General features: G+C 49.1%; 1 protein-coding gene across 7 annotated transcripts in view; it reads right to left on the reverse strand.

The window, feature by feature from the left end:
* FGFR3 (fibroblast growth factor receptor 3) overlaps positions 1-16,906 on the reverse strand; it is a 92,733-nt gene that overhangs the window by 17,307 nt on the left and 58,520 nt on the right. For 2 of the 7 annotated variants that reach the window (XM_043970751.1, XM_043970747.1), the window contains 7 exons: positions 16,273-16,442; positions 15,344-15,467; positions 14,895-15,085; positions 10,245-10,389; positions 7,453-7,643; positions 3,977-4,125; positions 3,129-3,250 (listed from right to left, as the gene is read on the reverse strand). In XM_043970751.1, coding sequence (XP_043826686.1) covers positions 3,129-3,250; positions 3,977-4,125; positions 7,453-7,643; positions 10,245-10,389; positions 14,895-15,085; positions 15,344-15,467; positions 16,273-16,442 — 1,092 coding nt within the window. Of the gene's footprint in view, positions 1-3,128; positions 3,251-3,976; positions 4,126-7,446; positions 7,644-10,244; positions 10,390-14,894; positions 15,086-15,343; positions 15,468-16,272; positions 16,443-16,906 lie in introns of all 7 variants that reach the window. The other 5 variants (XM_043970750.1, XM_043970746.1, XM_043970752.1 and 2 more) reach the window with 3 other exon arrangements.

Here is a 16,906-nt window from a genome sequence, read left to right on the forward strand (position 1 = left end):
CTGACATCAACCAAAGGACATTCAAAGAACAGATGCAGGGTTTAACTTGAGGCCTCACTCATAAAACAAACTAAACTAATTTAGGTCTTTGTTCTGACACAAGAATTCGGCACCTGGCCTGGGTCTGTCTTTCCCACTATGGTGGAGAAGCTAGCTGATTGGGATCATGGCAGAGTATCAAGATTTACCTTAGAATCATGGATGCCTAGAACCTCATGGAATCACAGTGGGAAGGGACAGGAGAGGCCCCCTAGTCCAACCCACACAGGAACAGGAATCCCCTCCGTGCCCTCCCCAACAAGTGGTCATCTGGTCCCTGCACAAAGTTATTGACCCAATAACTTTAAGCTCTTTGGGTTATATGCCTCAAGGGGGAAATCTGTGTACCCCCTCATCTTCCAGATGTAGAAAGCCCCTCATGGTAGCCCACCCCACATCTGGATAGCTCCATCAATATCTGGTTAGGTTCCCCTTCTATTGAGCCTTACCTTCCCTCTCCACAAAGTCCACAGTTCTGACCTCAATAATAATCACTAATTATTATAATAATTGTTATAATTGACCCCTGAATTATAATTGTTGATAGTGGTTGAAGGTTTATGAAGTGTTCAATGTAAATTATATCATTTGTCCCTCATAACAACTTTGGGGGGGGGCTATGGGTATTTTATAGATGAGGAAACTGAGGTTCAGAAGATCTTAAATGGCTTGCCCAGGTTCCCTCGGCTAGTGAGTGCCCAAAGTGGGACGGGCGCCTAGGTCTACCCGACTCTAAGTAGCCCAGCGCTCAACATCCATTGAGCTACGTTGTATCTCCAAGCAGAATAAGCCCGATTTCTGGGTGGTGGCCTTGTGACATCTTCACCCCTATTGCTACCCTTCCACAAGATAAATATGGCTGCCCAAGCTAGTACATGAGGGAAATGGATGGAGAGGTACAGCAGCAGGGATTCCACTTGGGGATGAGTGGTACTGGCTGGCTGCTGCGGTCCCTTCCAACTCGGAAACTCTAACTCTAAAGAGTGCACAGTAGGGGCTTAATAAATGTCTGTGGGATCCAAGCCCTCAAATCCAGTCCTGGGGTAGGGGCGAGACCTGGGGGGGTGGGATTGCTGTCTCCACTTCACAGAGGGGGAAAATACAGCTTGGAGCCAGGACCCCAGCTGTTAAGAGTTTGAAGGGACCATGGGATTGTCGTTTAGTTCAGCTGCTACCCCCATCTGACAGATGAAGAAATGGAGGCCCAGAGAGCGGAATTGATTTACCCAAGGTCCCACAGTCAAGAAAGGATAAAACTGGGACTGTTAGATTGTAAGCTCCTTGAAGGGAGGGGCTGTCTTTTACCTCCCTTTGTATCCCCAGTGTTTGGCACGTAGTAGGTGCCTAAATGCTTATTGACTGACTAGAACCCAGCTCTTTTTGTCTTTAAGAACAGAACTCTTCCACCGTGTCCTCTGACAGGAGAACAGAAGGGACCCCAGTCCATTTGTTCCCCTTTCTGCATGTTCTATAAGAAGGGAGACACCTCGAACCCACTCCTCCAAAGCCCAAGGGGCTAACTGGAAGCAGAGAATCTGTTAAGATGCCTTTCTGCTGCTCTTTACGTGGTAGCAAGGAATTGGAAGTTGAGGGGGTGCCCATCAATTGGGGAATGGCTGGACAAGTTGTGGTATATGAATACAATGGAATACTATTGTGCTGTAAGAAATGATGAGCAGGAAGAGTTCAGAGAAACCTGGAGGGTCTTACGTGAGCTGATGATGAGTGAGATGAGCAGAACCAGAAGAACATTGTACACAGTATCATCAACATTGAGTGTTGACCTACTGTGATGGACTATATTCTTCTCACCAATGCAATGGTACAGAAGAGTTCCAGGGAACTCATGATAGAAGAGGATCTCCAAATCCAAGAAAAAAAAAGAAAGAAAGAACTGTGGAGTATAGATGCTGATTGAACCATATTATTTCTTTTGTTTTGGGTGCTATTGGTTTTTTTTTTCTATTTTGAGGTTTTGCATCACTGCTCTGATTTTTTCTCTTGTAACAGGATTAATGCAGAAATAGGATTAATGTTATTATGTGTATATATATGTGTGTGTATATATCTATATGTATATGTATATGTATAGAAATATATAGACATAACCTATATCAGATTACCTGCTGTCTAGGGGAGGGGGGAGGGAGGGAGAAAAATCTGAAATTGTAAAGCTTGTATAAACAAAAGTTGAGAACTATCTTTACATGTAATGGAAAAAATAAAATACCTTATACATTAAATTAAAAAAAAAAAAAGATGCCTTTCTGAACAGCGATCAGCACAGGAGCCTCTTGTCCTGGATATTTGGTGCTATTCATGTCTGACAGTAATTCCAAGGCTGGAGGAGGCTGGAAGGGGCTTTGGAGGTATCCTGGGCAGGGTTCCAACTAAACCTCTTCTGGGGAGTCTACTTATCCTTGCTCTGGCCCTATGATCTCACCCTCTCCAGAGCAGAGCAGCATCTACTGTGTGCCTCAGTCCTTGGGCAATTCATCACCGGGGCCTTGGGACATGGGCGCCATGTTGTTTAAGTCTGATATTGGAGTTGTATATGTGTGTGGAGAGACAGAGAGAGACAGAGAGAGTCCTGACTCTCCCCCCTCCTCCTCAGTTTGCTCCTCCTCCATCTTCTCCCAGATTATGAGCTCCAAGAGGCCATGGCTTTCTTCTCTTTTCTTGCATGGAGCTGAACAATGAGGAGAACAAGCCCTTTGGTGCATTTTTTTTTTTGTCCCTTTTTAAGTAACTCCCAGGAAGGGATAGGACAGGTAGGTACAGTGAATAAAGTACCAGACCTGGAGTCGGGAAGACTCATCTTCATGAGTTCAAATCTGGCCTCAGACAGTTACTTTGCCTCAGTTTCCTTATGTGTACAATGAGCTGGAGAAAGAAATGGCAAACCACTCCAGTATCTCTGCCAAGAAACCCCCAAACTGGGGTCATGAAGAGTCGGGCACAACTGAAAATGACTCAGTGATGGGAAGGGAGGTCTAGAATCTATGGGTGGCAAAGTCTTCTGGGTACCATGCCTTGCCCCCTCCTCTGTTCCCTCCCATTGTCAGGCACCCTTGCTCATCTGACCTTACCTTTCAACATCTTCACAGCTACGGTGACAGGCTTGTTGGGTTTGTCTTTATCGATGCCTATGGCTTCCGCCATCACCACCTGGCCAAAACAGCCTTCGCCAAGAGGTTTTCCCAGGGTGAGACTAGAAGGAGAGAAAGACCAGTGAAGACACACTCCCACACACTCGCTCCTTTCTCCCCTCTGGAACAAAATCCCTGGTTGTATTCTTGGGGGGAGCAAATCTCCTAATCTCTCCGAGCCTCAGTTTCCTCATCTGTGAAGTGGGGATAATAATCGTGACACCGCCTACTTCACAGAGTGTTGTGAGCTCCGTGTTCAGTGTCACTGAAATGAGTTCCTCTTGTTGTCCTCATCCTTCGAGGCTCAGGTCCACCCCACCCCTTCTGTGAAGCTTTCCCTACCCTGATCTCTCCTGTTTCAGAAGACTTTGGGGTCTCCATCATGCAAGTTAACATCAAATCAAGTGGCTCTGCTCCATGTTTAACCTCCTTCCTCAGACTGTGAGCCCCAGGGGCTCGGGACCTTGTCTTCTCTTGTTTCCTCTGGCACAGGGCTGGGGACCTGGGTCACACTCAGTGATCCACAGAATACTGAAGCCTGCTGGCACCAGAACTCATCTGGCCCAGCCTCCAAAGCCCAGGGGGGAAAGGACTTGCTCAGGGCTGCACAGGGACTTAGTGACGAGGCCTGGATTCGAATACTGCTCATTCCCATTGCTATGACTAGAGAGAGAGAGACTGAAGAATCCATGTAGCTATAAGACAGGAGGAAGAGAAGAGGGAGAAGGGAGAGGGGAGACAGGAGACCAAGGGGCAGGGAGGTGGGGGAGGGGCACCCGAGCACTGACCGAGATCTGCACAGCTCCCACTTGGGGTCGGCAGGAAGCTCCAACTCAGACACGTTGGCCAGCATGGGCCCCTCGCTGGAGGAGAGGCGGGCGATTCTCACCAGGGGCGTGTTGGAATTCATGGACGAGTTCGACTCCAGGGACACCTGCTTGAAGGGAGCAAATAGAATGTTATTGCCAAGTGTCTTCCAAGCGCTTTCCATCTGGCCAGGTGGTCTTTCCAAGGAAGGAGAGGAACGTGGGAAAGCAAGCAGCTTCCATCATGCTACTCTCCTGCAATAGGGGCAATGCGGGGAATGGGGCTCCCTACTGCCTGCTGAGAAAATCCTGCCCTGGTCTGGAATGATTACGTTAAGTCATTGCCTCCCACATAGTCCACGCTCCAGCCTAACCTAACCGGGTGACCCTTAAGTCTTTTTTTTTTTTTTAATGGGGCAATGGGGGTTAAGTGACTTGCCCAGGGTCACACAGCTAGTGTCAAGTGTCTAAGGCCAGATTTGAACTCAGGTACTCCTGAATCCAGGGCCGGTGCTTTATCCACTGCGCCACCTAGCTGCCCCCAACCCTTAAGTCTTGTCTCCTGCCCCCTTCCTCGTCCCATCCAAACATCTCCTGGGCTCTCCTGCCTCTGTGATTTGACTTACTCTGTTCCCTACACCACCTTCCCCCTCCCCACCTCCATGAGAGCCTCCCTGTTCTTAGGGCCCACCTTCAGCGCCACCTCTTCCTGATTCATCTTCCCAAGTGCTAGTAATAATAACCCAGGTGATACCAATGGAAAGAGTAGGACCTGGGTTCACATTCCAGCCCTTCTACTTACTACCTGTGTGACCTCGGGCAAGGCCTCAGTTTCCTCATCTTTAAAACAAGTGGGCTAGGGGGCAGCTAGGTGGCGCAGTGGATAGAGCACCGGCTCTGGAGTCAGGAAGACCTGAGTTCAAATTCGGCCTCAGGCACTTGACACTTACTAGCTGTGTGATCCTGGGCAAGTCACTTAACCCTCATTGCCCTGCCGAAAAATCAAAAAAACAAACAAAAAAAGTGGGCTGGATCGGATGACCTCTGAGGTCCCTTTCAGCTCTAAATCTACTATTCACAAAATAGTCATTATCCCCATTTTACAGATGAGGAAACAAGACTCCGAAAGGTTAAGAAGCTCGGCCAGCATCACACAGCTAGCAAATATCAGTGCTGGCATTCAAAGTCAGGTCTCCTAACCCCAAGACCAGTTTCCTTCCCACTATGCTCCAACCCCCTAATAACCTTTCCTCTCTTGGGGAGCCCTGTCATCCTGTCCAGAAACCCCTGAATGACAGCCAACCTCCCGGCCCCCTTTCTGTGGGTGGTCAGACCCCCAAAAGGGCAAAGATAGAAATAACTCAACTGGACACCCCTTCGCCTACTTGCATACAGCGAGGCCATAGTTGTTTGGGTTCCTGCTGGGAATGGCGGCTTTGGAGTGAATCCAAGCCCTAGGCTGAATGCATCAACTATGTATCTTGGTTAGAAGTCTGTGTGCCCTGGATACCCCAGGCCAGCCCTTCGGTCCATTGAGAAATAAAGCCCAGAATGCTAGGAGTCGGGATCTGGATTTTATTTCCTTCCTGAACCTGGGGAAGAGGCTGAATGGGGCCTCAGAGGGCACTGAGAAGCCCCTTCTCTAAATTTTCCTTAAAACCCTGTGTGGCCTTAACCAAGGCCAGGCCTTTCCAAGGGCCACAGAGATGCCGGAGAGCTATCAAGGTCACCTGGAGACCTCTATATGCAGTAGGAATTTATACAATGATGGCTGCCCTTCATGTGTTCATGTGTGTGTGTGTGTGTGTATGTAGGGGAGAGGGGGCGGGATGCAGAGAGGTGTCCAGTGGGGTTATTTCTATCTTTGCCCTCTTGAAGTCTGACCACCCACAGAAAAGGGGGCCAGGAGGTTCTGTCTCAGATAAACTTGGCTGCCATTCAGGCGTTTCTGGGTAGGAGGGCAGGGCTCCTAAGGGGATGGGCCAGGCTTGTTTCAGAAAGTCGGTGGGGATGGGAAACTCTGTGCTCAGCAGACCAGAGACAAGCTCAAAGCGAGCATTTATCACAAGAGTTCAACAGGAACGCTTTGAACAAGCTCTGCCAGATCGCTTGCCTAGCAGATGGAGAAAATGGGTCGGACGTTTCATAAGCCCTGTGACTCCTCCAATGACCTAAAGTTGCCAGGTGTTCATGGAGAAAGGTCTTGTTGCGTGGACTCAAACATTCCTGGCATTGCCTTGTATTCAACTCTGCATTAAATACTTTTTTTGTGTCAACAGATTTCTTACTGGAATGCAATGCAGAGGACATCTTACAAAGCTGAAGACCAGGGAGGTCTAAAAACTCTTCCAAGGTTGGATCTGAAAGCTCATCCTCTAATTCATCCTCTACCTTCAGAGTTGGTACTCTCTCTGTCCCACCATCATGCCTCCTCTGCAGAATCTTCCCCTTTCAAGTATATGCTCCCTGAAGGTAGGCTGATTTAGAGCATTAGCACCGAATCCAGGCCTTTGTACACAAAGAGGTGTTTTGGATAAGCGTGTGTAGAACTAGAGTGAATAGATTTCCTGAGGCCTGGAAAAGCTAGGGCTGGCCCCAGGTTACTGGGGAGTCTAGAACTAAGGATGGGCTGATTGGGTCACATTTAGCTCTAAGCTCTGTTTGGGCACTTCCCTTTAGGAGAGGCACTGACAAAATGAACTCCCTCCCCAAAGAGGAGGACATCCAGGCTGGTGAAGAGATTGGAAATGAGGCAGGCCCTTCTAGGACCAACTGAAGAATGTTTATTAGCTTGGAGGGGAAGGGAGGCAGGAGAGCCATCTTCAAAGACTTTTAAGTCTTTGTTCTGCTTTGCCCCCGAGAGCAGGACTAGGAGTTACCAGGAGGATGGGTTTTGGATCCATGTCGGGTGAAAGTAGCACTAAGGCCTCTTTCCTCTGAACTGGTGAAGTGGGGACTCTCGAACCATCTTTCTCCAGATGGTACAAAGATGTCAGATCTCAACACGCTGTAGGCACATGCTCTTATTCCAATTTGTCATTTTCTAATAATAGCTCCCATCTCTGTGGTAGCTACACAGTTTTCCAAAAACTTCCCTCCCAGGGTGCTTTTGAAGGACAGAGCGTGTTGTTACACCTATTTTATAGATGTTCACCTGAGTGAAATGGCTTGGCCATAGTCCCATCAATAATTATCAATGGCCAGAATTTGAACTCAGACAATCTTTTTTATCCTAGCTGCTAGTGATAGCTGAGGTTTTTCTTTTAAAGTTTCTGTTAAAAGCGAAAAAGAAATACATCTGATGCCCAAATCCAAAGCAAATGTGTCGAGTCCCAAATAGGAGTCTGAAGGCTTTGCCCCCCCTAAGTCCTATCCAGCCTTGGCAGGGGGCAGGGAGAGGATGGAGGGGGAGGATCATAGGAGGAGGGGCTCGGAATCTTGTATCTACTTTCTGTTACCTGTCGCTTCAGCGGGAACTTGGACACCTTCTGAACAGTGGGGGTGTTGATGGCTTTCTTGGAGGGCATCTTCAGCCGACAAATGGCCACGGTCACCGCCACCACCACAATGAAGAGACAAAACCCAAGCCCATAACTGAGGAGGCTAGCAAAGACGCTGCCTGAGTCATCCATTTCAACCATTTCTTCAGCTGGGGAAGGATGGGAGAGCTCGTTAGGGGCGGAGGAAGGGGAAGCCCAGGGAGGGGTCGGAAGGGAGAGGAGGAAGGGGGAGGTCAGATACCTAGTGGCCAGGAGTGGTTTCCAAGACTTGAAAAGGGATGCTTTTACTGTGGTACCTGTCTGTGTGGCTCTGTTTTCTGATGTGTGTGTGTGTGTGTGAGTGTGAGACACACAATCATGACTTAGAGCTGGAAGGAGTCTTGGAGGGCACTGATTCCAACCTCCTCATTTGTGTGTGTGTGTGTGTGTGTGTGTGTGTGTGTGTGTGTGTGTGAGAATTGGGGTTAAGTGACTTGCCCAGGGTCACAGAGCTAGTAAAGTGTCAAGTGTCTGAGGCCGGATTTGAACTCAGGTCCTCCTGACTCCAGGGCCAGTGCTCTATTCATTGTGCCACCTAGCTGCCCCCCAACCTTCTCATTTTATGGTTGAAAAAAGCAGAAGCCCAGTGAGTGCCCAAGGTAACTCACCCAAGGTCTCAAAGGCATTAAGTGGCTTAATTAGAATTCAAATCCTGGTCCTCTTTCTGCAGTACTGCATAACTTCTACTACTTCAGTTTGTGTCTTTCCTCTTATCTTTAGTATCTTCCCCAGGGAGATTATCTCCAATTTATTGAAGCTTTATCTTATTTGTAAATAGTTATTTGCATAATGTCTCCCTTCCTTAGACTGTAAGCCCTCTGGGAGCAAGGGACGGTTTTTGTCCTTCTTAGTATCCCTAGCACGTAGCACAATGCTGGGTAGTAAATGCTTATTGACTTGTTTGTTTCTATTTACGGTTGGTTTGTTTTTTTAGGAATCTCAGAAGCCGTCCCAACTCTCTCATTTTACAAGCTGAATAAAGCCTGGGATTACACAGGTTGCTAAGTAGCAGAAACAGAATTCGAATTCAAATCCTCTGACTGCAGATTTAGCACTACTGGACATAGCACAGTACAGAGGAAGGAGCACTGGGTTTGGCATCATAAGACCTGGGTTCAAAACTCCGAGTGGCTCCTTGCTACCTGGAAGATCTAAGGCCAGTCAATTTCCCTCTCCTGGCCTCAGTTTCCTTATCTGTAAATGAGGGGAGGGGGGGTTGGATTAGCTGCCCTCTGGGTTCTCTTCCAGGCTTGTGGTCTTATGAGTCATGTGTGGCCCCTTAGGTGTCTGTGTGAGTTTATAAATTGGTTTTGTTCCTGTGCCTGTGTGTGGATGCATCATAAACATGGAAGGCTGGGGGAAGGGCCCCTCACAGAGAGTGTCAGGCTAGGGCAATGTTCTCTGCTTGCTCTTTTGTACAACTGGAGCCGGGTTTGCTTCTAAAAGTCAGAAGGAAACTTGCTTATGTGTGTTTTGTTCTAAATCCCTAAATAAAAATAACTAAATGAGAAAAAGGTTTGGGCACAGCTTCCAGGGCCTGCTTTCCCAGACATTCCTCGGGAATTCTTCTTCCCCTGCTTTGGAAAGGGCACTGGTTCTAACCAGACAACCCCTTTATCGGAGGATTAGATTTGCCAAAGCTCTACAAATGTAGCATCAGGGACTAGGATCTGAGATGGCCTTGACCAAGATGGGGGAGGTTTGGGAGATGGTATGGGGGAGGCTGGGGAAGGGGGGAGGAGGAAGAAGGGGCAGGGAGTCAGAGAGCTTAGAACCCCAGGAAGGCCCCAGACTCACAGAGCCAAGGGCCCCCACCTATGGGAGCTTCCCCTGATTTGTAAACGGAGGCCAATTAGGGCCAGCAGAGCATCCACAGCTTCCCATGTTGTGAGAGTTTAGCTATGCCAAAGGAGATGGTGGGTATAGTCCTCCAGTGCCTTCCACAGCTGCTGAGCCCGAGTGGCTGAGAGGTCAACTGTGGGGAAGGACAGGAGCGTGTGTCGGGGCAAAGGGCCTTGGACATAGGCTAGGCTGCTGTTTGCTGTGCTTCCAGGTGACCTACATACTGCACAGGGTGACTGTCTTCTACGCATGTGGGCAAACAGACCAGGGCAAGAGGGCCCTTCTATGAAAAGTGTCTACACATCTGGCTCTTTCTACTTAGTGTTCTAAACAGGATCCCAGAGCCAGAAAGAAAGTTTAACAATTCACCATTTTGCAAATGAGCTCTGGAGAGTGACTTCTCCCAAACCACACAGCAAATCAGCAGCCACGCTGGGACCAGAGCTCAGGCAGGCTCACTTTAGCCCTGAGCCCACACTCCTGGGAGTCACTGTTTCGTCAGGGTGGGCATTTGAAGGCCCAGGTGGCTATGCTAATAAGACATCCTGCCTTTTGAAGAGATACACTGCAGGTGATGCTGTGGGTAAGACATTAAGTGCTCAAGGGAAAGAAGGAAGGGGAGAATTCTATTCTGTGACAGCCAGTCCGGATGGGATTGGTGGATTTAGGATCTTCATTCTCATTTCCAATTGGATCTGGTGTCCACAGCTCCATGTCCCCACAGTGCATGGCCAACCTTGGGAAGGTCTTGTTTCCAGCCCCACCTGGGTGGTACTTTGGCATTTCTAAGAATCCCCCACTGCAGCATTCCCAACAGGAGAGAGGGGAGGGGGGACAGGCACAGAGAGGAAAGCAGAGGGGAGGAGTACCTGGGAGCACCATCAGCCAAGCAGAGTGGTGTGAGAACCCAATAGAATTCCCAGCAAGACAAGTATACTCCCCCGCATCCTCAAAGGTGACATTGCGCAAATAGAGAATTTCTAGCTCCTTATCCGTTGTGTTAACTCCTGCCGTCTAGAAAGACAAAAAGACACACGGAGATAGGAAGGGCAGCAAGAGACGGAGGAAAGGGAGCTGCTCGGGTCCCCAGCACGCAGAAGATCACCAGCTTTCACAGGCAAATTGTCCGACACAGATTGAGAAACAAACCAAACCAAACCGAAAGGTAATTCACACGGCCCCATCTTCCCTTTCATTCCAGACCCCATTGACAACCTGTAGTTGGAAGCAAGGGGTTCCCTTCACCAGGCATTTACTCTGTCCCACTAAAGCGGCAGCATGCAAGCAAAACCATCTCAATGGAAAAGTCACCCCACAATGTGACTGGGGGTGGGGTGTTAGTACAGGGGGCTCAGGTATGAGCTATGAGCTTAAGGATGGGTGTGAACTCATGAAGAAAAGAATGGAAAGGCTCATCTGTCTGAGTACAAGATGGTAGGACTTTGAGCTGGAAGGGGCCTCACCTAGTCCAACTCTCTCATTTTAAATGAGGAAACTGAGGCCAAGAGAAGGGATGGAACTTGGACAGCTAGCAAGTGACAGAGTCAAGATCTGGATCTCCAAGTCCTGTGCTCCTTTCATCAAGCTAGGCTCCCTCTCAGGGGAGGGGGTTGAAGAGGGCCCACTTTGCAGATTATGGGTTAACACTGCCAAAGAACTTGTAACATACACAAAGAACAGTATAACATACACTGTAGCTTGAGGATCAGGCAAGGTGGGGAAGGGACTAGACAGACACTAGAGGTAGGTAGAATGAAGTTGATTAGAAAGAAGTGAGTGCACATATTAACAATGCTGCTGGACCATGTTTTTTGGCATACATGTCCTTCCCAAACCCTGGCTCTGACCAGTGATTACATTCCCTTAAGAAAATAATCAGCATGGTTAGGTGACCCTGCTTATAGGTGAAAGGAAAGGTTCACAGGGTTGCTATCTGGCATTCAGCCCAACCCCCCTCATCATATAGAATGGGAAAACCCAAGAAGGGCAGTGATTTGACCCAAGTCATATAGCAAAACTCAAACCCAGGTGATCTGAGACACTACCTTCCACCCAGAACCCCTTTTACTTTGCCGTATTTTGATGGGAATGGTCACAAGCGTGCATTCCTAAGTCTAGCACTCATCACAGAAATGGGGTTAATTTCTAGAAAGAGACAGTGTTGAAAAGAGGGGAGGTTTCTGTGTTTAAAAAGGTCAGTCACTTTGTTGTGGGAATTTTTCCATTGCATTTGATGATTGATATTTTAATCCAAAAGTATATACATATATTATATATATAGAAACACTATATATATAGATATACATATACACACATATACATAGCAAAGAATTAAGATCAAGCCATTCAGCACCAGATGAGAGAGTGTGTAACCAAATGATTTTTTTTTAAAAAAACTTGATCAGTTTCTTTAAAATGTTAAAAGCTCATTCCTGCGTGTTGCTAAGGCTTTGGGACAGAGTCAGTCTACAGTTACCTGGTCTGGATTTGCGAATGTGGAGCCAAAATGGCTTTTCAGCTATGCCTACGAAATTGTTGGCTCTACAAAGGTATTCTCCTTCATCCTGTTCTGTCACATTGAACAGATTCAGGCTAGCGTCTGCTTCAACGTTACTGCTGACCCATGACTGCAGGAACAGACAGAAACCTGAACTTCAGTATACCACAAACACCATTCCGCCACCATTGGGTGCTGCATGATTTCTTCCCGAGCCTTCAGCTTTTTACCCAGGTCACAGGCCTGGGCCACACTGGCCACATCCCTCTCCTCCCCCTCCCCTGCGCTTGGCCAACAGGTGGCATCTGACTTCTTCTTTTCCAATGCTCCTGATCCTAAGAACCGTGGGGGGGAAATGATGTTATACACACACACACACACACACACACACACACCTTGGCACACAGACTCATACAAATGTCAGAGCTGGAAGAGCCCCCCCCCCCCTTGAGAATAATCTTATTTACTCCCTCCCAATAGTTGTTTTACAGATGGGGAAACTGAGGCCAAGGCTTGTGCCTGAAGCCAAACGGCAAGTATAGAATGAAATGTGGCGTCAAAAGGGAAGACTGAGCCAACAGATGAGAGAAAGTCTTATTTCCCGATGGCCCTGGGGAGATACGTGCTGTGCTCCATCATGGAGGGGCTCAATGGGGACAGGCGTCTGTGACCTGACTTGGCAAATACGGTTTCAATTATCAGAGCTCCAAAATAGAGTTTGGAGACAAAATACAAACTGCAGCAGCAGCCAGAGCCCAGATGCTGGCCTGGCTGTTTTGAGTGGTTACATTTTCCACTGTGTAGAGGACATTTTTAAAATGTCCTTTTAAAAAAAGGGCTGAGCAGAAACCAGTGGGGAAAGTAAGACGATCATACAGACAGGCGGGCACCCAGGTCACATACCTCCCCCTCCACCCCTTCCTCCCTTTTCTTCCCTGGGCTTCCTTCAAAGCAGGTTCTAAAACCCGAGATGGAGATTTCTCTTTGGGGGTTTGGTGTCTAAACCTCATTCTGGGGTGGAAGTGGGGGGTGGAGGGGGAGATGAGGGCTAAGCAAAATCAGCTCCTCAGATTCTGAGGAGGGGCCAGCAGCACAGCCACGGGAGGGTGGACTCGTGTGCAGCCAATTCCCTATGTAAACTGAGGGTTTCAAAAGCAGTCTGTAAGGCCTCCTTCTCCTCTGAATATATCTGACCTCTGCCATCAAGGAGCTGAAGAAAAGAGGTGTAGCACCGTGATACACCCTTTTGGAGTCTAACTTGGTGCAAAGTTTATTTTTGAGTCAAATTCTATGGAGTTTGAAATCCTTCTTCTCCCCAGCTGGAAACCAGCCCTTTTTCTTCTCCAAATATCCTCTTCTCCATCCAGAATCTCCTCCCTTCTTCCCCCTTTTCTCCCCCAGGGACTTTGGAGGGAGAGAGGAAGGAGAGTATGGGGGTCAGTAGGACAAGAAGCCAGGGCAGAACTGATAACAGCAGCACTTTATGTGGTTACTCCCCCTGCTCAAAAACCTCCTATGGCTCCCTAGTGTCTCAAGGGAAAAGCTCAAATTCTTCACCTTGGCACTCAAGGAGCCACCTGGCCCTAATCTACTACTCTATCATTTTGTGTACTCTGTGACACAGCCAGACTTGTCCACTCACTCTTCTTAACCCCTCATTTCTCCTGCTGAACATGTTTCACCTGGGTTTCTTGTTTCCCAGTCTTTGGACAAATATCACCCCCTAAAGAAAATGAGGGGACAAAATACCCCCTCACTTGGTTGACACTGGAGCCAGGGTCCAGGCTCAATATGATGCCCCCTGGGAGCATTGGGTGAAAGCTGAAGTGACATGAGGAGTTTTGGCTTGAGTTTCCCCAAAGGAGAACGGGTTGCTTGGAAGGGTGGGCATAGGTAGTGAGTTCCCTGTTCCTGAAAGTCTTCAAGCAGAGGCAAGATGAATACTCATCAGGGCTGCTGGAGAGGAAACTGTTCTTCAAGTGGCTTGGAGTCAATGGGATCCCTGCCTGCAATGTGGGTTCTGGGCGCCAGACTTGACAGGGGCTCTCTCCCCCAGCCCCATTGCCCTTAGGAAGGGACTCACAAATGGGGCTCTCCAGGGGCTGCTGCCCAGAGGGAGTAAAGCACTGTAGATCTCTCTGGCTCACAGCCCCTGCCTAAGTTTGGATTTCCTTGGAGCCAGAGCCATATCTTAGGCTAATTATACCAATAACCTGTCCAGCATGGACTGGGAGGGGAAATAACACTAGAGACAAGAAGACCAGTAAGGAGGCTGGTCCAAGCAAGGAGTAGAGGTGGTAGATGCAAGAGAGCAGAGGAGGGGCAGCTAGGTGGCGCAGTGGATAGAGCACTGGCCCTGGATTCAGGAGGACCTGAGTTCAAATCTGGCCTCAGACACTTAACACTTACGAGCTGTGTGACCCTAGGCAAGTCACTTAACTCCAATTGCCTCACCAAAAAAAAAAAAAAAAAAAGAGAGAGAGAGAGAGAGCAGAGGAAGAAGGAACTGATGGGATTTAGTGGCTCTCTGCTAATCCAGGGTGAGCAGGACATGAAGCATCACAGACGAAAACCATCAGTCCCCTGAGAGGAAGGAAGTGATTTGTGCCACTTATGGGAGAGAAAGCATTAGATTTCCGGTCTCCCGATTCCCAATCATAAAGGTGCTGACATCCTCTCTGTTTTACAGATGAGAAATCAAGTGACTTGTCCAGGATCACAAAGCTAGTAAGTGCCTGAGGCTGGATTTGAACTCAGGTCTTCCTGACTCCAGGCCCCTTGTTCTGTGCCTGGCTCCAGCTAGCTGGTTTTGAGGATCGAATGAGATATTATTTATAAAGCACTCGGCACAGTGCCCGCCACACAGCACGGGCTTGAATGAAGGCTCATTCCCTCCCCCTCTTCTCCTTTCCCAAAGTGGTGAGGATGCAGATCAATGAGCGCCCACCCTGGCGTGAGAAAGAAGGGGGAAGATGCACACTTTCTTCTCCGGCCCCCCTTCACCCAGTCCCTAGCTACGAACCTTGAGGACGGTGACGTAGGGCGTTCCGTCCGGACCGTACTTGCTGCCGTTCACCTCTACATGTTTCAACCACTGAATGTGGGGCTGGGCATCGCTGTACACCTTACAGTGGAATTCCACGTTGCTCCCCACGACCACGGTCTGATTGGCCGGGAGGCCGGCCTGCAGAATGGGCCGATGTGGGGACCTCTCTAAAAATAAAAACCAGAGAGGACCCAGCTCTAGACTTCTGCTGGCCAGGTGTGGGCCTGGAGCCCTCCTCCGAGAACTTCAAAGATCTCTCTCCCGCCCCTTCCCACCACACCTCCAAACACACTCCCTGAACGCAAAGGCAGCGGTAAAAATCCACACTCCCATTTACTGGCCAGGAAACTGAGGCTCCGGAGACTCTAGGAGGTGTGACGGTGGGCTCTGAGTTGGGGGAGGGGGCGGGTAGAGGGGGGACTCACCCAGGACATCCAGGGTATAGGTCTGTTGGATGCTGCCGTACTTGTTCTCCACCACGCAGGTGTAGTTCCCTCGGTCCGAGGGCACCACGCTCTCCATCACGAGGCTCCACTGCTGGTGTCTTAGCTACGAGAGGGACCAATGGGAGCAGTGAGCTCGCGGGCAGGGTGGGACCACAGAATGTCAGAGCTGGGAGGGACCTCGAGAATGGACACTCTCAGAGCCAAAGGGTGCTTTGAGGTCATCTGGTCCCCAGAGATGGGACATAACTGGCCTAAGTGAAAGGGTGAGACTAGAACCCAGGACTGCCCAGCCCTGCCCTGCTCTTGATGAAAGGTACCCTGGGGACATTCCAAATCATTCTCCTCCTTCAAGGCCCCCCTTAGGCAGGGGGACTCTTCCATGAAGCCCTCCTTGATCTTCCCCTGCTGGGAATGATCTCTACCCTCTTCACCCGAGGAGGCTTCATTCGGTATAATGGAAGGAACACTCGATTTGGAGCCTCTGTCATATACTATATTTTTTTCCTTTTTAAACCCTAGAGAGCCCCTGTAGAAGAGAGCTGCGCGGGTCAATGACAGGTTAAATGATCTTCACATAGTCATTGTGTATCAGGGATGGGACTCGAAGCCAGATCTTTAGACTCCAAGGCCAGCTCTTTATCCGAACACCAGGATGGCTTCACCTTAAGCTAGTGGTTTTGTTTTTCCTTCTATAAAACAACAGGCTTGGCCTCAGTGGTCTCAGAGGTCACTTTGTGATGCTGATTATCCTGCTTCATATTCCAGTCAGGGATGGGCTGAGCACATCTCTTAGGCTCTGAGTTCTTCTTAGGGGCAGGGACTCCCTTATTTCTCCCATCCTCCCCAAACACAGCAGATGATGCAGATGATGGGGGGGGGTGTACCAAACCCCAGATATAGTCCCTTACCTTGATCCCCCCAATCCGATGTTCTCCTCTGAATTCTTTGCCATTCTTCAGCCAGTAGATGGTAGGGGTGGGGTTGCCCGCAGCTGGACACCGGAAGCGGACTGTGTTTGCAGCAGGAACAGCGAGGAGTTTCTTTTCCATTCGCTCTGGGCGGGTCCAGTATGGGGCACCTGGGAATGGGGGGAAAAAAGACGGAAAAGATCAGAAGGTGAAGTGTTTGTTCTTCCTTCCATCACTGCAAGTCAAGCAGCTGAACCCTGTGACCTGAGGGAGTGAGGATGGGAAGGGGAAGGACCAGATACTTCATGAAGGGCAGAAAAAACACATTATCAAGGGACTGAGATGCAAGACAGCAAAGAGCTCCAATCTAGTCTGACCCCCTTCATTTTATAGAGGAGGGGACTGAGACCCAGGGGGCGGACAAGGCTTGACCAAAGTCATCCAGGGAGGAAGGAGAGAGCCAAACCAGAATTTGAACCCTGGTCCTTTGACATCAAGTCCAATGCCCTTTTGATCCACCAAGCTGCGGGGAGGGCAGAAATTAATGAGGCAGGGTTTCCACCCTTGGGAATCCCAGAAGAGTCTGCCACTCATGGGCTGTGTAATTTGGAACAAATTGCCTCCCCTTTCTAAA

The sequence above is a fragment of the Dromiciops gliroides genome, chromosome 6 (assembly GCF_019393635.1).
Source record: "Dromiciops gliroides isolate mDroGli1 chromosome 6, mDroGli1.pri, whole genome shotgun sequence".
NCBI lineage: Eukaryota > Metazoa > Chordata > Mammalia > Microbiotheria > Microbiotheriidae > Dromiciops > Dromiciops gliroides.